This window comes from Cynoglossus semilaevis, unplaced genomic scaffold (genome assembly GCF_000523025.1).
Source record: "Cynoglossus semilaevis isolate Cse_v1.0 unplaced genomic scaffold, Cse_v1.0 scaffold4977, whole genome shotgun sequence".
In the NCBI taxonomy this organism is placed as follows: domain Eukaryota; kingdom Metazoa; phylum Chordata; class Actinopteri; order Pleuronectiformes; family Cynoglossidae; genus Cynoglossus; species Cynoglossus semilaevis.
The window spans coordinates 14268-35763 of record NW_007585164.1 but is presented as its reverse complement, the minus strand read 5'-3'; the positions used below and the strand labels follow the sequence as shown (position 1 = coordinate 35763).

Here is a 21496-nt window from a genome sequence, read left to right as displayed (position 1 = left end):
TTTAGTGCATTTCGGGGACTTTTTCATGATTTTTTCATGATGTAAGGCTATAATAAGGCATGTTTTGGGTGATTTTTTACATCTGACCATAAATTTGGTGTTTTTGAAAAATTAAAAAAAAAAAAAAATTTAAATTATACATATAATCAAAATGTATGGTTTTGTCAAAAAATTCCATAATTTTTTTCCCCCAAATAAATTTAAAAAGTCATAGTTTGATGAGAAACATGCAGAAAAGATACAATTTTGAAAATTAATTTTCAAAAATGTTCATCAAAATATTTTAACATCTGACCAAAAATTTGGTTTGTTTTTGAAAAATTAAAAAAAACAATTTTTTTAAAAATTCGAAACTCTATATTTTGATGAGAAACATGCAGGAAAGATAACATTTGGAAAAAAAATTTTTCAAAAATATTCATCTAACATATGATCAAAATGCCGAAAGATTCCAATTTTTTTCCCTAAATTATTTCAAAACGTCATATTTTGATGAGAGACATGCAGAAAAGATAACATTTTAACACTTATTGACAAAAAAGTTTCATCAAAATCTTTCAACAGAACTTCTTTCTTTCTTTGTCTTTTTCTCTTTTGCTGAATGGAAGTAAATGCGTCAAACTGTTTGTTAAACAGTGAACATCAGACACACTTGGATCAGTCACTCCACCCAGTCCAGCTGAGCCAGGACAACCGGTCGGTTTGCATTGATACACTTAAACCAGAAATGACGTAGAGGTGTACATTTTTCAAAATAACTGCCAAAAGAGGCAAGATTTAAGTTTTAAGGCGTTGTTCAAAATACGTTTATTTTCAATTGTTTAAAAGTTGCAGTGCTCCAAATATGGACATGCAATTGCAAGATTTTAGCCTTGTATTAAATGAATGAATAAACTATTACGAATGAAAAGTCAACTTTTTGGGTAAACTTTATTTTTCACTGCGCTTTTGTTATTAGTTTCCAATTTTTTTAACGCATGTCCTTACTTTAAAACATGAAATCTAAAGTATAAAGTCAAAATGTATGACACTAATGACGTTAACAAACAAGGACTTTTATTTTCGAAGGGCTATGTGTCTGAGCTGGGCTGCAATAGCAGGTGCGTCAGATCAACAGTTAATTTACCTTTAGAAGCGTAGGACGCATTAAGCTATTGCGTTTTATGGATAAAAAATAAACAACTATTACCCTAAATATCTACGAAAAGGAGACGTCATCAAGCATGAGGTGTGACGAAGCTGCGGTAAGTTCGAGAATTTAGAAAATGTGTGTAGAATGCTGAGATTTAGGAAATCAAAACGTAATATTTTAAATAGAAAAAACTTTCAAGACTTTGTTTTTTCCATAATTGAGCAACTAGTTCCATATGTAAGTAGTTAAAAAAAACATAAACGGGTGACGCATCAACTTTATGTCTCATTTTCATTACGTTCCGCCCGATTAAAACGTAACGAAAAGTTCATCACGGACAAAATGTCTTACTCTCAAAAAAGTAGTAAAAAACAACTTTTATTTTAAACATTTTTTGTGTTACGCGAAGAGTCCTGGTCCCGTCTGGTGAAATTGTGTGCGACAGTATGGAGTTCAGCATTTTTTTTAAATTTTGGACTTATTTATTTATTTATTTTTAGAATTTGTAAAATCGATTTTAAATTAGCTAAAGAGGCTAACCGCTATCAACTTTAACTATATCAGTCGTTAGTCCTTAATTTGTCACTTGTTATTTGTCACTTTCCTTTTGACTAAACTGGAAGTGTCCATAGTAAGTTGAAATGTTTCAGCACATTGTAAATCATATTTAACCAACATCTTGTAACTTATTTTGTAAAAAATATTACCTACTTTAGAAATTATTTGATCTATCGTGTTTGCTGTACTTCACCTTAGCATGCTGGCTAATTTTTAATCTTTGTTTTACCTTTTACCAAGCCCTCACCATATGAATTTAATGATGTTGCCATTTTCGAGCATTTTGGTTCAATTTAAAATCGTGAAAACTTAATATTGTATTCATGTAATGTATCTGTCTTTGCGTTTAAATTATTCTATCTATAGGCTAGATTTTAGCTTTTTCTTTCTGGTTAAACTGATAGTATTTAGCTATTGGTTCACTAATTTTAATTAACTGTTAGCAGTTTTAGGGAAATGTTCAGGTATTTTGTTAATATATAACTGCTTTTGCTTAATTAAAACATATCTCAGTTGCACATTTTTGGTGCATATGTGCAATCCTTTCTTGCATTTACCTACACTTATCTCAACTTTATTGGTAATATTTTTTTACAAAAAATTCTCAGTAAGTCCTGTGAAAGTTATCTAATCCAGTTATTGGCTGTGTTGACTTTGAATTATCTTCCAATTACACAATAACTGTGTGTTTGTGTTATAGGAAAACCAAGGTTGTGGGGAATCATTATCTGTAACAGGGGAAAGACGTCCCGTAAGTAACTCTTTACCACAATACAAAATGTTTTTTGTGATAGTAGGAATCAGTAAAAGGTTCCTATGCTGTGGTACCCTAAACGTATGCATCTAGTTGTTCTAGTTATGATTGAGGACTCCACCATCTTCTTCCTTGTTTTGCATATTTGTGTAAATGCATTTGTGTGTGTGTGCTGGTATGTTTCTCTCCATGTGACTGCTGACACACAGTGTGCTGGCATTTAATGCTGGAATGCTTTTTGTTTTGTTAAACAGACCTGGCCAGTCAAACCCTAAAGCAGTGTGGTGTTAGTGGTTGAATGCTTTGTGTGTGTAAATGTGTGTGTGCACATGTGTGCAGGAGTAATAAAATAGGGAAAATCTCACAACAAGCTTCCTATTTATATATTGATATGTCTTGTGTATTTTGGAAAATATATTCAGTTATCCTATATTATTCTGATCTCCTGTATCTAAACCCAGTGTGACTGTTTCCATGCCACTAGCGCTGCAGCAAATGTTAAGGTTTTATTTTTGCAGAGTGTTGCAGCACTACAAAACATGCTGAAAAAAGTTTCTCAAAGCCCTTTTCACAACCAGTACAAGGTAAGAGAGCTCAAAACTCTCTATATACAGTATCTATATATGAACTCTGTATTCCCTTACACGCTTGTCTTGCTTTTTTCTTTGTGGCTTTGTTTTTATTAATAACCAAATTTGACTCGTCCTCTACAGGCTCTGGTCTCATCAACTTCTGATTGCAGTAGCTCATCTGTAAATGAGTCTAAAAATACACAGGTAAGGAATTGTTTATCTGCCTTTAGTGGAACAACAAAACATCTGCATATTGGTATAGAAAAACAAACTCTAGGTCACTCAGGTCAGTCCGAAAATGCCTAAGTTTCACATCTTAGCCAGTCTTATCAAATTTCAGCCAACAACTGTTCCATGACTCTCCTATCACACTGCCTCAGAAAGTATGTCAGCTATGTTGCTTTGGTTTTTTTCCCCACCATTCTATGATAAACACATCCTTGTATCCTTTACTTTTGATGCAAACAGGAAGATGAATCATTTCTTAATGTATCAGCAGCATCAGAAAACCACCAGATGCACGTTGGACAGGTGAGGACCAACAACAGCTGACAATAATATAATTATAAATTCATTATAAAGCTGAAGTGGTTCTACAGGGTTAGAATTGATAAGAAATTAACTCTTACATTTCTGTTATTGAATTCACTTATTGATTTGATTCCTTATCAATTATCTTATTGACTCTTTTGATTCAGTTATGAAAAAAATAGACTTATTGCACAAACTCTTTAATGTAATAGATGTATTTACATTTGACATTTGATTATGACTAAGTTACACCTGCATAAAAAGATAACATGCTAACATAATAGAAGACTTGCAAGAACAAGGTCACAAGACTTTTGCAGATGGCAGGTTGCTGAGAGACTGCACACATTTGATTATAATTCAACTGCTGCACAATTTATGTAGTTCAAATGCATAGAGTGAACTGACTTTTTCTATGTCAAGTTGGCAACATGCTGTGTTATTAAAATGGTATGAGTGAGTCCTGATGTATTTTTGTTTGGAAATTGTTTTACCCTATATTATAATAATCAGTCCTGGGACATGCAATAGCAGACACTCTTCTTACCATCGTCATTACACCCATTTGAATATCATTGCAAATGTAACTGATTCAAAAAGCACAGTAACAGTATTTTTGACCCTTCTGTTGACCACAGGCACCATCTAGGTGACCCCTGATTTAGCCAATTACTCAGAGATTACAGAAATCCACAAATTACTCAATTCTAAAAATGTGATTGTTGCAGCCCTAGTGACATGTGTAAGTGTTACTGTGGGATGTAGAATTTATTTACTTTTTGTGAAAGCTCTGTCTATCTTGGTGTCTTTTTAACAAAATGGTTTAGGCTAACCCTAACCCTTTACCTTGACGCTATGTTGTGAAAACTTTAAATTAAAGAGCATGCGTGTGGTGTCAAATATGGCACCAAGCAAATGTCCTGTGCATTTGGTCTGAAGAATTGTTAAGGAAGCAGACAGAAATCCCAGGGATCGGTCTATTGGGAGTCTGTTCTCTACATGAGCCGGGTCTCGATTCCAAGTTGAAAATGTAGTTATGTCAACGGTACGACTTCAATTAGCCAGCATTATTCATTTATTTTTAGACTAAAGTAGGTAATTTGGCCCTCATATCTCAAGTAAATCTATATCATTTTTTAGTATCTTTGCTGTTTTACTTACTTATTAGCTAATGCAATTTAACTTTTAGTCAGATTTTACAGTTTCAGCTAAAAATAAGTAACTTGTTTTTCTATTTGAGCACGGTTTTATCTCTGGCCGTGTTAAAGTCTAGCTAAATTTAGGTTATTGGATGACTTATTGCTTTTTCTGGGCGAGCTTTTTGTTACCTTTTACCTTTCATTTAAATTTCTTTTTTTTTTCTGATTATTGTGGCTAAAAGCAATAGTACTGCACAAATTGTATTTGTAGTAATAGCCTTATGAGTGAAAATGTTACCTAATTAAATTGCATTATGATATAAAATTTACTTTGCAACTTCTGAATAACTTTGTTCAGGGAGTTTACAGGAAATTGGTCTGTATAACATTTTATACATTGTGTAGCAGTCATTATAAACCTAACTAAAGTCTTTTTTTCCACAGAATCTTTTGAAAATGGACAATAATCATGAGCTGTCTTCTCCAGCACAGGTTAAAATCCACACCCTTTCTCTTTCTCTAAGAGATCACCAAAAGAGTCACAATAATCTGATTCTTAGTCTGTAGGTGTGTTTGGTTCGGACCAGAAACAACAGTATCTGCTGTATACTAACATCCTTTTTATACATGCCATCTAGATGCCTGTAGTGAGACTTAACTAGATTTGTTAATCTGGAAAACACGTTAAGAGTTAAGATAAAATCTCTCATGTCTTTTTTTAAACCATGTTTTTTGTGCATTAGAATGGAGTCAATGTGGATTTGGTCAAAACAAATCCATTTTATGCATACTATTTGGTATGTACATTAAATTCCAATAACAAAGAATTTGGATAACTTCTAGCACTTTCTGACAATACTGTTTTTGTGGTACACCAACAGGAATCAGGCAGCAAAGGCCATTTGATGGAGGATGAAGGAATGACAACTGGACAGAAAGAAAAAATCGGCACTTCCACCCCTTCACCTCAATTCCAACGCTCACATTTGGACTACCCATCTGAGCTGAAGAAGATTGGACCTGTCAACAATTGTTCTGAACCACAGAAAGAAATGACAAGCAAACTCATGCAAGAACTCTACCGTTCATCAACATTTGCCCAAAAAAAGGCTGCAAATGGCCATTTTCATGATGAAACTCAATCAGGCTTATTCCCAGCAGGGCTTCATAAACCACAAGATGTCTCTGAATCATGGAAATCCACAAATTCTGAACACCTTAACATTGATGGTGTTCTCCAGGTTACTAAAGCAGTAGAATTCCAACCTACAGCACGAGCTAAGGAGGTGGACCTCTTAAATAGGTCTTCTGTGATTTTACCAAACACTTTGAACCCTTCAACCAAGGAGGTTGATCTGTTCCAGACATTGGAGCCTACACCTGGAAACAGGATTTACACTTCATCCACTAATGAAACAGATTTGTTTCAAACAATGATGAGTAAAGGACCCTTCTATGACAATGAAAACAAGCAGAATCTCTCTAGTGGCATGTCATTTAAGGAAAGTCGGGATATATTTTCATCATCTTCCACAAATTCATATGATCCCTTCCCAAGCCCCATTGTAAAGAATCTTTTCCATGACCCCTCCACTGTAGAAGATCCTTTTGGTACCACTCCATCAAAACAGTTTGATCCTTTTCAAGATGTTTCAAACAGGACTCATGATATCTTCCAACCTGTGGCCCGAACGAAGAACAACAGCCCTTTATTTGGTGCAACCCAAAGTAATTCTCCTTTGGAGAATCCATTTGGTTCCACTATTTTGAAAGGAAACAATGCCTCCAGAAAGACATCAGATGAGACCCCGGATATATTCCAACCTCTTCCCTCAACGACACATGGCATGGATTTATTTCAAATGCCAAGCAGTGATGCCTCATTTAAGACTCAGAGCTGGGAAAATCCACTTGGTGCCACAACTTCAAAACAGTTTGAACCTTTCAAAGATGATTCAAGTGAGACTGCAGACATCTTCAAACCAGTCCAAACTGCCCTTAAGCCTTTAAGACCAAGTGTGCTGCTTGAGAGACCAACTGATAAGATGTCTGACAAATTCCCATCACCAGATCTCAGAGCAGTGTCTTTAGCATGTCCTCCAGCTGTCCAACCGGGGTCCTTCAACATCTATGATAATGTTGTCATGACGTTTCCTCAGGAAACTAAACACACGATTCTTCAACCTACTCCTTTCAGTCAGGCCCTTAATGTGCCTTCATCACCTGATCATTCTCCAGAGTTGAACCATGTATGTAACTGGCGTCCTGTGGACAGATGAGGACCAACTGTGTTCCTAGAAAAGTTGGTACACTTTCAAAAATTGCCATATGAACAGTAGAACGGCAAGATATAAAAATGACACACATTGACTTTGTAGAAGAAGACAAGGTGTTGGACATAGTGTGCTTCATTCTGCCCATGTAGTTAGATAGATTACAAATGATCTGATCTCCACTAGTTTATTAATACATTAGTGCCTTAATGTTGGCCTTATAAACAATAATATTTATAGTTAGCACTTTAACTAGGACTGGGTGATATGGACTAAAATCAAAATGAATAAAACAATTTGGACCCATTAAAGCAGCGACATGCAACTGTTGCCTGAGTTCAAAAGTCTGTGGTCATAGTCTTACTAATGTGCCAGAGATTTTCAGCAGGACACAGATCTGAACTGGACCCACACTATTGTAACCTGGGCAGAATGAGGCCTGACATTGTACTGTTGAGTTTAAATAGAAGACAAAGCTTTTAACAATCTTGAACAGCAAACCAATAGCCAGTAACCTGCATTTCACGTGTCAATTTCAACATTTGATTCCAGATTTAAATTGTCCGAGGACACCTTTAAAAAAAAAAAAAAAAAAAAAAAATCTATATTCCTGTCACATTTCTATAGCTGAACTGATTGAGCTGAAGTTTTTAGTGCATTTTTTTGAAAGAGTACCAATTTTTTATGCAGGCAGCCAAATAAAAAGCTGCCAGCTCCATTTCTATTGTATGACCTGATTAATGACATGTGTAAATGAACTTGTAGGCACACACCTTTAGACGTCCACCAAAGCCACTCCCTCGAACTAGACCTCCAAGGGCAGATAAGCCACCCAGGCCAGATAGACCGCAACCAGAGAGACCACCAAAACCAGAAACAACACCAATGGCTGTATGCAAATGCAGAATTCTATGGAATTTCAACAAAGCATTTTTTTATCTGTTTAATCCTAACTCTGTCCGTGCTGAATTTCTTTTAGGTCAAACCTGAAGCAGTTGCACCCAAAAGATCCCCTAAACCAGCTTTCAAGCCCCTCCCAAAGCCAGTCATTCCTCGTAAACCCAAAACAACAGTACGTCACTGATTTGAATTTGACCTATTCACTTTAATCACAATTATAATGATTTTCTGTTTGTTTTCAACAGGACTTAGACCCTCACAACTATGTCATGTTTGAGGACATCCTGCTTATTGGACAGGTATTTGTGAATAAAGTTAAATATTACTGTTTGACTTAGCAGGTTTAGTGCTGTTGTGGGGTTTTCCCAGCCATGTTTTTAACAGTTTCAGCATCTTAAAACATGATTTCCTTCTGCTCAGCTCTGGCTGTTTTTTTTTCAATGTTGCTATTTAAAAATTAATACTCTGTCCTCATACATTGGCGGCTGGGAGTTGGCACCAGGCCGCAACGCTTGCAGAGGACAGATAATAGAAGGATGAGATTATTTTTATTTGTCAGTGATTCCAACCCACTGAGATCAGGTGGGCTGTGGAAAATTATCCAACTTAACTTAATTAGTTTGAAGACTATTGATATTAGAAATATTTCAGCACTTTTTAAAATTTTTTTGCATCTTCATGTGTGGTTTTCTGAGAGTATATCAGACCTTTGCTCAGCCATTTATTTTATTTTATGATCTCTTTTGGCTTTTGATATATCACTGGCTATCTTTTTGATTTCCACATTGAGGCAGAGCTATGTCTCAGTTCATTTTTAGTTTTTCATCTATAGCAGTTTTTATATACTTCTAAATTAACTTATTTGTTGCAGTACATTTTTATTGAGACAGATTTCAATAAACTTTGGACAATTTTTTGAAACAATTCTAAGTTCTTAATAAAAAAAAACAACCTGCAAATCAAGCATTTTCCATTCTTTTCAAACAAGAACAAACTGAAATAAAACTTTACACATCTTTCAAACAGGAAAAGTGTGTAGAAGACTGGCCTGAAGACAGTCCTGAGCTCAGCGTTGACTATAAACCAGTAAGAAACTATTCTAAATCTGCACATCCAACTATTTTTCTGTCTGTTTCTGACAAATATTTGTCTTTTAAGTCTGGAAAGTTACGGTTGCGGCGAGAGTCGGTAAAGGTAGGAGGGACAATTCTTCCAGTAGCATTTAGTGACATTATCTTATTAGTTTGTGTTAGGGGGTCAAAAATAACTACCTGGTTTTTTTTTTATAGAATAAAGTAGATTCTGATGGAGGGAGTGGCGATGACCCAGATGTCTATGGAACCAGGGTAATGCCTGACCTAATCTAAACAAATAGTGTTTACTGGTTTCCATGTGAATGTTTTTTTAATTCAAATGTTTCGATTTTAATGTTTGTTTCAGAAAAAAGAAAAGAAATTCAGAATGTCCATGCTCTCCATAAGGAGTTCCAGGGTGAGCTATCAGAAGAGAAGCATTTTACCAATAGCGTTCTCAAGTCTCTCGTCTCTTTATGAACTATCTCCAATCAAGACTTTGTCATGGCTGCTGGCCTTTTGCTGTGAATATTTTCTAGAGTAACCTTGTCAGAGCTCGTCTTTAGATTATCCAGTAGCTCTTCATCCGGCTCTTTTTCTTACTTTTCCCTTCTTTCATACTTAGTGGCCATTCCTCCCAACAACTTTTACTCCAACTTTTGTTTTTTACAACACACTGTTGACCTAATGCTCAGGAGGCTCTGTTGTTATAGTGCTGTAATGTTGGAGGCGCAGCAGAAGTCCAGCATCTTGTATAGTTTGTTTTTTAGTAGTTATAGTTAAAGGTTTTCAGTTTGTGACTAAACTCATTTGTTCTTAACTTTGCAGGAAAACGTCCCTGATGATATGAGAGAAAGGAAGACAATGACACTTCCTTCATCCCATAAATCTCCAAAGGTAACAGTTTAGAAATAAAGCTTTTTTGTCTACCCACAGTCTCTTAGTCCCTACCCCTTCAAAAGGCTACAAATGTCAATTCCAACCCAAATCAAGTGTAGACTTATCAGGGATCATAAGACAGTCCTTTAAGTCCATGTTATCTCTGCATATCAAACTATAATTCACAAAAAAAAAGTAAGTTCAATGGACTCAAAATTTTATTGTGAAAATTCAGCTGTTTTTCTCAGACTCAGTTTAGTAGGGTCTAAAAACATAACTAAGTAAAATGTATAAAAAGAATAGAAATACATTTTGTCTTATAATTGAATTGAGCTCTTGTCTTCTGCCAGGAGTATTTCTCAGAAGGACAAATGGCTCACGCAGACAATGAAGAAGGACTGGAATACAGAGTATCTCGCCATTCTTTTTCTGACTACATGTGACTTATGCATTTATAAAAGCATAGAAGCATAACTGCAGTGTTTTATTGATTCTTTTGAATTTCATCAGAAGAAACCTTTGAAGCTCAGAGTGAACCAGCTGCTCAGGAGGTCATCCACAGCCATGTCTGTGTCACACGGTAAAACCACGAGTGACCATCTGCCCCGGGCATCAAAGGTTTGTCATCTGACGTGTATATTGTCATTAAATTCCAGTAAATGTTTCTTTAGAGTTCCTGAACAGATACAGGACTACAATGAACTACATTAGTATTCTAAGTCAGTTTTTAACCAGTGCAATTCATCCAAAATGATCTGATTCTGATGCTCTAGGAGACTTGACCATCAGTATCCCCTGGGTGTGACAATAACTGATGATATTTCTTGGAGGTATCACTCTCCAGGATAATGTTAACTCATGTCTCTCTGTCACACTGTCAAAGCTGTTGTTTTCAGGACCAATATCAAGGTTCTTAGTTCAGAAGAACAAAAATGATGGTGTGCTACACTGAAATTTAAAACAGGTCAACACGTCTAACTTTTTACAATTAAACAGCCCTCAGCGTTTGTCTGTTTAGAGAACACAATGGAGGAAATCCTGTGTGATTCAAGGCTAAATGTGTTGATCATAAGCAGAATATACCAGTAAAAATAATTTCTAACACAACATAATTAAGATCAAACAAAAGGTTTTAATTTAAAGTTTAAAGTTTTTTTTTTTTTTCTCCCTCCAGGGTAATGATGAACTGAAAGGGGCGCATGGATATTCACCAAAGAAAGCCTCAAAAGTAGGGGCTTTTATCCAATAAAATAACATTAGATTAAGAAACACATTTGAATTGCTTTTGAATTATTGTGCAAATATTTTTACAATTCCTATTTTTCAGCAAAAAACCCTGGATGAAAATTTCGTTTCGTATGACCACTACGTGCCAGGTGAAAAGTTAAAGGTAAAAGTCAACTACAATGTTTCAAACTATAGTGCATAAATGTTTCTACTAAATAAGTTACTTACTAAGGAGAATGGGAACAAAAATGTAGAGAGCTCTAAAATTCACCAGTGGTAAAATTTGATAACGCCCCAAACATACATCAAAATAATATGGCAAGCCTCAATATATGCAGCCGGGTGAACATCAGAGTTCTCCTACATGGCAGAATGGCTCAGTGGAAAAGTAGCAGGGGATCTGGGTTTGAATCTCAGCCTCACACAACCAGAGTTCTGTCAGAGGTTAAATATGAGGCTGAGTGGTTCAGAGAAGAACAGACTGTGAAACATTGGGTCTGAGATCAATCCCTGGACCAGGCTCTAGTAAAATGTGGGAGTGTATTGAATGTATATCATTATGAATGTGATACAAAGTCCGAAAAATGGAAACAAAAATATTATGTATATAATAATATATGGCTATTCTGCCATGGATTATGAGATGCAATGCACTTTTACTGCTGGGTGAAACTGGGACCAAGAAGGAAAAATCTTCTTGCGTGAATCTGGTTCACACTCTGCAAAAGATAATTATTTAAGAGAAATCCCTTTAATGTTACAAGGCGGGATCATGAAAGCAAAGATTTAAACGCTGGTCTAATTATCCAAATTGTTTACCACTTAACTCCAATAAACTTCTGTGGATTAAACTAGTCCAAAGTCTTTAGAAGAAATTTGCACGAGTGTTAATCTTAGGTGTTATCCCTAGGCTATTTTGCCATGGACAATGAAGAACCATGTAATGGACATTATTGGTGCATTGTTGTTGTTGTTGTTAGGAGTACACGTTAGACAACAGTCACACAAAAACAAGGAGCAGCTGCTCAGCAGAGGCGTTGGACAACAATGGACGAAGTACACAGGAGGTATTTAGTCATTACTTCACTGGTTGTCAAACTCTTTGGAGTTGCAAAGCCACACTATACAGTGAAGTAGAAGTAAAGGAACTACAAGATGCAAGATGCATTTATTTAAAAAAAAAGTACCAAGTGCCACCAGTGGTACATTTTCCATAGTTTAAGAACCAACTCACTATGCCATCTGCCTGATGCATGTGAATATCAATGTAAACTACAATAATACTTTTTCATTTGCAGAATGAATTCAAACCCAGGACTCCAACTCTGTCTTGTACCCCACCTGGACCACAGGAGGTGGTCTCCAGGAGTCACTTCACTCCTCAGCAGACAACTGAAGTATGTTTGTGGACACTCATATAAACATCATGGTCTATATTTCCACTTTATGTTAACTACTTCATGGGCATCTCATACAAAGGCTTCTTTTGTGGAGGAGGATCTGACAGGAAATGATGTCACGAGCCCAGCAGATTTGTATGGGACTGAACAATACGACGACGAAATCCGCAAACCGGTAAAACTATCGATTCTTACATCTACATCAATCATCTTCACACAGTGCACATCTGAATATTTAGTTTGTTTCTCTTCGAACAGAAAAGGTCATCAAAACTCAAACGTTTGTTTAAGCCTAAGGTAGGTTTGAGCAATGAGAGATACCAAAGAATTTGGAAAGACTTGTGACTTTACATTACCTTTGTCTGGTGTCTTCCCAGAACAATCTGAATCCACCAGAGGCAGCATCGAGTGATTTTATGTCTGAAGCTGCTCAGGTCTGTTAATTAAAAATCACACTTTTTCCCGTAGACTCTGGTTCAGGTGAACAGTATGTTTTGTTTCTGCCTTTTAAATGGAGTGGAGAGCTGACAGATCTGCTTCTGAAATACTTCAACCTGTCTCTTAATTGTGTTTTACTGAAGCTTTAGCTTTTTATCTACAGTAAGTAAGATTGGTTTTACATGTGATCACACTTGTATTCACACCATGTTCACTCCTTAGGCTGAGTGGCTGGCAGCTCAGAAGGATGGCACAGCTATGGTGGAACTGGAAGATGACAAAGAGGATGATGGAGTGAGTTTTTTTTTACAGTGAAGTTAAAAAAAGGTTTTTCTGATTTATTTATTTATTTTATTTTTAATCTTTAATCAACATTCTCTGTGTGTATTTGACTCCAGGACACTGACAGTCTGATGGCCTGGTGGGACACTGTGGAGAGTGAGTACATTTTAATAGTTATTTAGTTCATCTATTTCGCTACAGATTTCTGGAGTTGTTTTAAAATATTTTAGGCCTCATTTAAAGCTTTTCTCAAGTTAGTCTTCTTGGCTTCTGTTTTAAGCTAAAACAAAACAAATGTTTAGGAATGTAATGGATGAACATTGGTATCAGTTATATGGACATTGACACTGATAAATATGAATGAATAAATGATAAATATATTAGCGTCTATTTGATAACAAATATTGTAGGACCTCTCGGTACAAAATTATGATACTGCCAAGTGCTTTTGACTCTAATTCAAGTTAATTTTATTTAGCTTCACATTTGTCTCATTGGACTTCAGAATTTGAAATAAAGTTTAAAATGATATTTTAAAAAAACATTTAACAGGGAGAAAAATTGAGGCGTATGTATGTCTATATTGAGTTTAAATTAACAATACAGACTAAATGAGGATAAGGTTACAGTCACACTGAGTGAGCATTATAACAACAGCGGGGATAAAAGGAAGAACTCTCCATCAGATCCAGACTCAGTGTTGCTGCCTGCATAGGGGTTTAAAGGTTTAATCAGCCACACAGGCTACTGTGGGCTGTAGCCAACAACAAAACTGGTCCTCTCTCTCTGTCTGTCTCTGGCCCCACACATCACACACAAGAAATCTTTTCAGTCATTAGTTAGCAGTCATCGTAGATACATTTTAGACTAGATTTTAAAGTTAACGTTTTTCTGCTCATTTTGTTCATTTCCTGTTCTGCACTAACTTTCAGTCAGTTAACAGAGTCTTAAAAATGTGTCGTTTCAGAGTGGGATGAGGTGCCGTCAGATGAAGAGGACAACAAAGACGAGGACGAGTACAAGTGGGTGTCCTTACTATTACTGGCCTCACTCCAAACTAGTACAACAGATTAAACAGAGTGGTGTCCTGGAGGTTTGGCACTGGTTAATGAACAGGTTTGGATCTGAAAACGAGGAAGTAAAAGAGCATCAAGCACTTCCTTCTTAACGAACTACAGGAGCACAAAAATGAAAACAAATCTGACCTGACTGTGGAGAAGGAGAGCTATCAGACAACTCTGGATATGTTTAAGAATAGTGTCAACATGAGCTAAGACTTAATTAAGAATTTATTAGTTCCAAGGTGCAGTTACTCATCCAGCCTCTGTTCCAACACCCCTCCAGGTCTTTTAGCATCTTGTCGGACAAAGTAGAACGCGGCCTGCGTCTCTTCAACCAGGTCTTCACAGAGCGAGCTGAGTTCCTGTGGTTGGCCATCATCAGACTGCACGCCATCGCCGATGACATCAGTGAGTACCATGAGAAGGCCAAGAAGGTGGTGATCTCTGGAGGCAGCACCAGCGCCGTAGGCGGAGCGGCGGCCATCGTGGGCCTAGCTCTGGCCCCCATTACCTTTGGCACCTCTCTGCTGATCACTGCTGTGGGTGTGGGCGTGGCCACGGCCGGGGGGATTACGTCAGCCTCTGCAGCCATCTCTGATAATCGTCACAGCCTGCACGACAGGAAGAAGGTGAGGCTATGTTGAATTAGCTTGGCTAGCACATGCTGTATTTTTGGCAAAAAGCATTTTTTTCTTTTTTGGGGGGAAGGGCAGATAATTTGGCTAATATCTAGCTAATTCTGACAGTGTTGCATAGTTTCTTACACTGCTTAACTATACTTAACTATATAGCTTTCTATAGAACGTTTAAGTAGAAAACTGCAAGTTAACATGGAACCTGGACTAATAATTAAAAAATAGCCTGAAGAACATAAATATTTAAATAAATAATTTGCTGTAACGTGTTAAAAAGCACCTGCCCTTATTACAGATCATTCAATCATCAATGTGGCTTCTATACAATTCTGCCAACTCTGGGGCTCCCTCTGGTGGCCATAGATGATATGGGGTATATTTTTCATTTCAAGTCAAAGGACAAACAGAAACTACTAAAAAAGTGTGAAATATACTGGAAACACGCTACTGTAAAGAAGGGCTGGGTGATTAATTCAAAATTTGATTTCAATTGCTCAGCCATCACACACTGTGGGGGTGGGGTGTTTTCACTATAAACCCTATTTGCATGTTGTACTGCATATGCTAACACTAACGTTGCGTCCGCGTTTGTGTTTTTGGGACCACGTAAAACTACAAGTAATGGATTCAGTACATTCTACCCAAGTACTAAACTTGCAAATGGTTAGCCGCTCAATCCTGTACTTCCTATAATTTGTTGAATTGAACAGCTTCAAGTGTAATTTAATTCATATTTTTAAAGGTCTTAATTTTTATTCTTAAAAAGGTCTTAAAGGTAATAAAGTTTGTAGATCTAAAATGTGCAGATACCCTGAATCGAGAAGTTTTACTGTAAATAATCAGTGTTCACTCACCACTGACTGAAGTCTTGGTCCTCCTTTAGATCGAGGCAGTTTTACTGGAATATGAAGGCCACCTGCTGGACATCGGGAAGATCCTCCACTTTATTGATAAGGGCTTGTACAAACTCCGTGGTCATCCCTATCTCAGATGTGGCACACAGCACTACTCATCGGACTGGGAGACCCGGAGAACGGTCCAGATCATCGGCCAGGTGGACAAACCTGTGATGCAGGCAGTGGAGGTGGCGGACGACGCCGTCACTTTAGTCCAGGGACTCTTCAACGGGATGGACAACTACTTCCTCAAAGAGTCCAGGGAGCTGAAGAAGAGCTGCAAGAAGGAGATCGTGGGGGAGATAAAGACGGCGGCCAATAAACTGAACGACTCCTTGGTGGAGCTGAACGCCATCAGGGAGCAGCTGCAGGAGGCCACGGGACATGTCTGATTGAAGCGTCCAGTGAGCAACACCATCCTCTGCTGGCACAAGAAGGAAAGAGAACACTAAGTTATTTAACTTACAAGAAAAATCATATTTGCTCTTAGTGTAATGTTAAGTAAAAATTGTGATGTTGGGAGAATATTTGTTACTTTGGTGACACACTGGTGATTATTTTTTGTATATATTATCACTTATTTCTCAGGCATGAACACATTGTAAGGATCACCTCACATTATAATTTGAAACAGTGTTTTCTAAACTCATGGCCATTGACTAACTTTTTAGGGTTATTTTTTAGGGTTATTAAAGTTATCCAAACTTTTATAGTGTGATGAATACAAAAATATATATAAAATTCTTCCTTCTGTCAACCCAAACTAACTCTCCTGAAACACACCTTTGAGCCCTGACCCATTGTTCGGAAAGGCAATCACAGTACAATCACTCAGACAATTGTAACAAATCACAGGTAAAATTGACTGCTTATGGAGTTGAAATGTGTCTAAGTGTCCTTTCTAATTTGTAATTGCTAAAAATGTGTATTTATATTTTCTTTAGTAAAGTTTACTGGCCTAGAAATTAAGACTTTACACTTACAACTTTTTAAAACCCACTAACAGGAACTAATCTTCACTATAGTTTTCAAAAGATAAACATGTATAAAGAAATACTGGATAGACTTCCGGTCACATCCTGCAGAAACTGCTGTAAACATCAGCGTTTGATGACACTGAATAGATACTGATTGATTTTCTCTGTGCATCTAATCTTTTCTAACTGAATGTAAATCAACTATAAATGGCTAAAGATATTTACCAACTCTTACATTTGAATAAAGACAGTTTGTCAACAGTTTCCTGTTTGACTTTAGTTTCTGCATAGGGAGCACAAAGATAAGAGAGATCAAACCTGAAGAACAGATGTTTGTCCTCTGTTTGGTTTAACTAGGTTTTTGCTGAACATGCAGTCTTATGACCTTTTTGCTAGTTTACCCCTCTGATGCTCTTGCTAACCTTTAGCTTTTTCCTGGCATCAAAACTCCTTGTACTTTGTGACTATTTGTTAAATAATTTGACTATGTTAAAGTTGGCTTTAACTTTTGGCTGCTGTGTTTTTTTTCTGTCCAACATAACAAAATCATGTCTTTACTTCCTAATTACAACTCTGAGTGTCACATCAAGTGCAACCATTACCTATTTTGAAGCCCTGACACATGGACCACGAGTAACGAGGCTACGCCCCCTGTGTCTGGGCTTTCAGGTGATGTGAATCAACACTCTTGCCGGTGTGGTGTTCCACACTTCTTACCTCCAGGTTGGTTTCTGCTCTTTGTTTCCTCTTTGTGGAGCAAGTAGAACTTTGTTGTGCCTGTAATCAGAGCAGGGCCAGGGGATCGTCAGTAACTTCACTCCCAACAGGATCCGCCTTCACTTCTGCCAAACCTGTTCCACCTCTGGTGAGAGGAGGAAGAGAAAAACGAACATTGTCACTACTTTTTTTTTCAAGCATTAACGCTCGTTTCTTTCTATATTCTTAGTTCCCCTGGTTCGACAACAAAGGTAGGCTTGACATCTGCTCTTTTCGCCGTGTCCCTCAAAGACGCAAAGGACGACTACGATACATGAAACTTATAGCGACGTTAGCAACCCAAATCCCGTTCTAAAGTCGGTCAATTTAGAGGGTTTCATGCTGTTTCAAAACGACGTACACTTGTTGAATTTACTTTAAGACTCGTTTCGTGTCCATTGAAGGATAACAAATAATTCGGCTTATGACCTACTAATAAAAACTGGAAATATTTCAAGTTTAATCACTGAAATACCAATGATGTCAGAGCCAGTTGTACAGGGTAGGCGGGCGCTAGCAGGTGACGTTTTAAAATAAACCAAAACATCACGTCAAGAAAGCACGTCATTATTATGTGTCAGTTAAGCCAATGAATGTACATCTGATTATAGTGGAAAAATCGTTTCGTGACGCTTGACTAGAAATGCATTCTAATTCGTCACTGTTTAACAGGTAAAACGTTCGAAGACGGCTTCGTTTTGTATAAAAGTGCCAACATCAAATAAATAAACACGTCATTAACTTCTTAAATGTGTCATAAATTAATTAAAAATGTCATTAAATAAATAATGAATTTATTAAATCACCAATTCATTTTATGTAAAAAAAAAACCCAAACAAACCCAAAACATATATAACTATTTCACTCTTAATGTTACAGTGCAAGTCTGTCCCATCAAAACTGAGGGTGGGTTAACGCTATTCTAGTCTGATCCATGCAAGTAGCATGCATGAACATTTATACATATTTATGTATTTAATTAATATTTTAATGAATTAAAGACACATTTAAGTTTTTACTTAATGGTGTACTTACCATATTAAATGTTGGCACTTTTTTTCCTCCATAGTTTGAAGTGTACCTTATTGTGTTAAAAACATGTGACATTTACCTGGTTGTGGCTTTTTGAAACATTGAACACATTCATGCTAAAAACAAATCTTTATCTGTGTAATTGTTTCATTGTGTTTTCTATTATTTTCACCACTGTAAAAGTATTAAAAAAATCTTTATTTTAGCAAAAACATGAACATGTTCAGAAGAGACAAAGGCCTTCAAGCCACAACTCCAGTGGTGCCACCAAGACCCTCCAAAGAGGTGAGTGAAGAGGTGTGTGTGTGTGGGAGAGAGGGGGAGGGGGAGAGACACTAACTGAGCTAAAAGTACTTGCAGGAACTTGATAATCCCATCACACACAGTCTGCAGAGGAAGGAGGCTGGGATGGGCTCACAGGTGAATGTGTTTTTACTCCAAAGTACACAAGGTTCTACTGACAACTCTTCTGACTGTTGTTGTCGTTGTTTGCCGTAGGACAACAACGATGCAGTGACAAATGAAGTTAACACAAAGACAAAGGTGAGAACCAGGGGTAGTTTCTCCCCAGATTTTTTGTTTCAACGTCAAAACGTATTATTACTTTTTTTTTTTATTGTTTTTGATGACTGATCTGTCTGTCATCATCAGAGGACTGGTGTGATGGGAGTTATCCAACATGTCAATCCCTTCAAGTCAACATCACAGGTATTCACACTTTAGTAAGAGTATTCAGTGTTTTCTACAAACAAATAACTAAATACACTGTTGACATTGCTGTCTTTTTGACATTTCACTCACCTTGATTCAGGGAGCGCACACAGTTGGCAGCACTTCTTCTTCTTCAGAGTCACTGGAACAGAGAACAGAGAGCACCCAGGTGACAGGAAGTCAAACATGATGTCTCTACTAGCTTTATTCCCTTTGTCTTTTGGTTTGATTAAAAGGACAAACTATTCTGACCAGACTTACTGCAGCAAGCTAGGCTAATGTAATCTAAGGGGAAGTGTAACTGTAATCCTCAGGGTATTACAGTTACAGCTCAGATAGAAATGAGGAAGAGGAAGAATGGAGCGCTGCAGTAACCCAGCTCAGGGCAAATGCAGGTTCAAGTTCCTTCTATCCTCTGTGTTTCAGAACCCTGGTGGTATTAAAGGGGTCATGCAAAAGGTCAACCCGTTTAAGTCCAGCTCACAGGTAACCACTGCTTTGTCACATGGTCCCTTGGTTCTGACCCTGATTTTGACTCATCTGGTTTCTCTCCCATAGGTATCTACAGCGCCATCTTCAGAGTCAGTGGAGCAGACCCGAGCTTCAGACTCTAGTCAGGTCAGTGAAAGCTTAAATTTAGAATTAAAGACAAATCCAACACTATTTTGTAGCTGTGAACTGAGAGATCCGGATGACTGGACCTTAACCTGAATTTGATTGGCCGACTCAGTAAGATTTTACCTACTGACCGAGTAAGTGCAGTGGTGCAGCACACTGTGGAACTTTTTTTATGGGGAAAATAACAGTAGTTTTCAGCTAAATCTCTTCAATTTCTTTTCTTTCACTTGCTAAAGGATCAAATAAAGACTGATCTATCTGTTCGTCCGTCCATCAAAGCTGATTGAAATAAGTTGCAATTCACATCTTTCACCACAAGAGTGCGGCGTTGTCCTATTTTTGAAGCTGTTTGACTACTTTTTCTGTCTATAAAGGAGACCAGGTGCTAGAGACGACATTTATACAGCTGCCTATAGACCCTGCTATAAACAGTTCCTTGAACTAAAAGTTCTACAGTTGTGTGTATATTCTCCTCTGGTTTAACAGGACAAAAAGATGATGACGGTCAGTTTGTGTAATTTCAGAATCCTGGGAAGTTGAAAGGAGTCATGCAGAAGGTCAACCCCTTCAGTTCAACCACTCAGGTACAGATGCCAGAAATGTAGGATAAGACAAGACACCGGACATATAATCAGTCAATTATGGAAAAACTCTATTAAAGTCCAACAGTCTGTATATTCAGCTACAGTGATTATGTTCCATGTCAATAAACAACACTTAATCCAAGCCTTAAATTCCAGTCCTTATTTGTAAACATTTATACTTTTGTCTTCCTCCGATGAAGACGCCAAAGAGCGACCCACAAGATGATGGTACAGAACCAGATGGTGGGAATCTGACGCCCTCCAAACAGGTGACTAATAAGAGACTCTTATATGTCCATTTGTTCACAGTGTCATGTTGTGTCTAATGTGGTTGGAACCATTTTTTTCTGCAAATGACTCAGAATCCTGGGATAATGATTGGAATGATGCAGAAAGTGAATCCATTCAAATCCTCGCAGCCAAAGGCTCCAGTGGTAAAACAGATCACAGAACAAATCACTTTTTTCATTGCCACATTTTCTGATGTTAACTGTTTCTGATTTCTTTTTCTTCTTCTAATTCTCCAGGACACACCGTCTGTACACAGTCACCTTTCCTGCAGCAGTGGGAGTTTAGACAACAACAACCAGCCGGTGAAACAGGTAAAACTGAGCCAAAACAACAACCCAACCCAAGACACTCAGTTCTAGGCACTGTTCTACAAAACACCACAGCTTTACTTTTGGATGAGAAGACAAGTCATAAATCAAACCTTGTCATTGTACAGCTACAACGGAATTGGTGCAAAGACCAAAACAAAACACACTACAAACTGTGTGGGAGAATGGGGAACATTTGTGAAGAGCACTGAGTTCTGCATTTTATATCATAATATCATATATAATACCTGTAGACTATGGCTCTTAGTCTAGGTTTTATTGATTTGATTCACTTTCAGGTGGAACCCAGAAGATGTCTTACACGAACAGATGCTCAGAGGAGAATAAATATTAGTATTACTAATTAGTATTACTAAAGTAGCCACAATATCCCAGTTCAGAAGGTACAATATTCCACTGTTGATAGAAACGATCCATTGATGTTTACTAACGATTCTGTCTTCCATC

At 37.2% G+C, this 21496-nt stretch overlaps 2 protein-coding genes and 1 long non-coding RNA gene across 10 annotated transcripts in view; 2 read left to right on the top strand and 1 right to left on the bottom strand.

The window, feature by feature from the left end:
- Nucleotides 1-446: 446 nt before the first annotated feature.
- On the top strand, nt 447-16167 carry LOC103398924 (uncharacterized). 5 transcript variants are annotated; one of them, XM_008337677.3, is made up of 30 exons: nt 447-1244; nt 2391-2441; nt 2963-3028; nt 3158-3220; nt 3485-3547; nt 5131-5178; nt 5430-5483; nt 5568-6935; nt 7725-7850; nt 7939-8031; nt 8105-8158; nt 8886-8945; nt 9018-9053; nt 9149-9205; nt 9300-9350; nt 9761-9829; nt 10162-10221; nt 10322-10429; nt 10986-11039; nt 11139-11201; nt 12019-12105; nt 12337-12435; nt 12536-12613; nt 12697-12735; nt 12816-12872; nt 13099-13170; nt 13275-13314; nt 14126-14180; nt 14503-14848; nt 15738-16167. In XM_008337677.3, exons 1-30 carry the CDS (start codon nt 1224-1226, stop codon nt 16140-16142), a joined length of 3843 nt encoding a protein of 1280 aa, XP_008335899.1. In that variant the 5' UTR covers nt 447-1223; the 3' UTR covers nt 16143-16167. The 5 variants fall into 5 exon arrangements, with proteins under 5 accessions (XP_008335899.1, XP_008335898.1, XP_008335901.1 ...); XM_008337676.3 differs by having other exon boundaries at nt 448-1244; nt 12518-12613; XM_008337679.3 differs by lacking the exon at nt 5430-5483 and having other exon boundaries at nt 448-1244; nt 12518-12613.
- The window catches only part of LOC103398925 (uncharacterized), a 21008-nt gene continuing 14204 nt past the window's right edge, over nt 14693-21496 (bottom strand). Inside the window, exons 2-5 of one of the 2 annotated variants that reach the window (XR_523551.3) lie at nt 19318-19369; nt 17445-17589; nt 15709-16174; nt 14693-14830 (exon numbers count right to left, since the gene is read on the bottom strand). This is a non-coding gene — a long non-coding RNA (uncharacterized LOC103398925). The remainder of the gene's footprint in view (nt 14831-15708; nt 16175-17444; nt 17590-19317; nt 19370-21496) is intronic. The other variant, XR_001759808.2, reaches the window with a different exon arrangement.
- The window catches only part of LOC103398926 (uncharacterized), an 11863-nt gene continuing 7817 nt past the window's right edge, over nt 17451-21496 (top strand). The window contains exons 1-13 of one of the 3 annotated variants that reach the window (XM_025053885.1): nt 17451-17592; nt 17674-17695; nt 18723-18801; nt 18877-18936; nt 19015-19059; nt 19168-19224; nt 19328-19396; nt 19654-19713; nt 19786-19845; nt 20370-20429; nt 20630-20698; nt 20792-20863; nt 20957-21031. In XM_025053885.1, the coding sequence (XP_024909653.1) occupies nt 18730-18801; nt 18877-18936; nt 19015-19059; nt 19168-19224; nt 19328-19396; nt 19654-19713; nt 19786-19845; nt 20370-20429; nt 20630-20698; nt 20792-20863; nt 20957-21031 (699 nt within the window). In that variant the 5' untranslated portion in view covers nt 17451-17592; nt 17674-17695; nt 18723-18729. Of the gene's footprint in view, nt 17593-17673; nt 17696-18722; nt 18802-18867; nt 18937-19014; nt 19060-19167; nt 19225-19327; nt 19397-19653; nt 19714-19785; nt 19846-20369; nt 20430-20629; nt 20699-20791; nt 20864-20956; nt 21032-21496 lie in introns of all 3 variants that reach the window. The other 2 variants (XM_017030975.2, XM_025053886.1) reach the window with 2 other exon arrangements.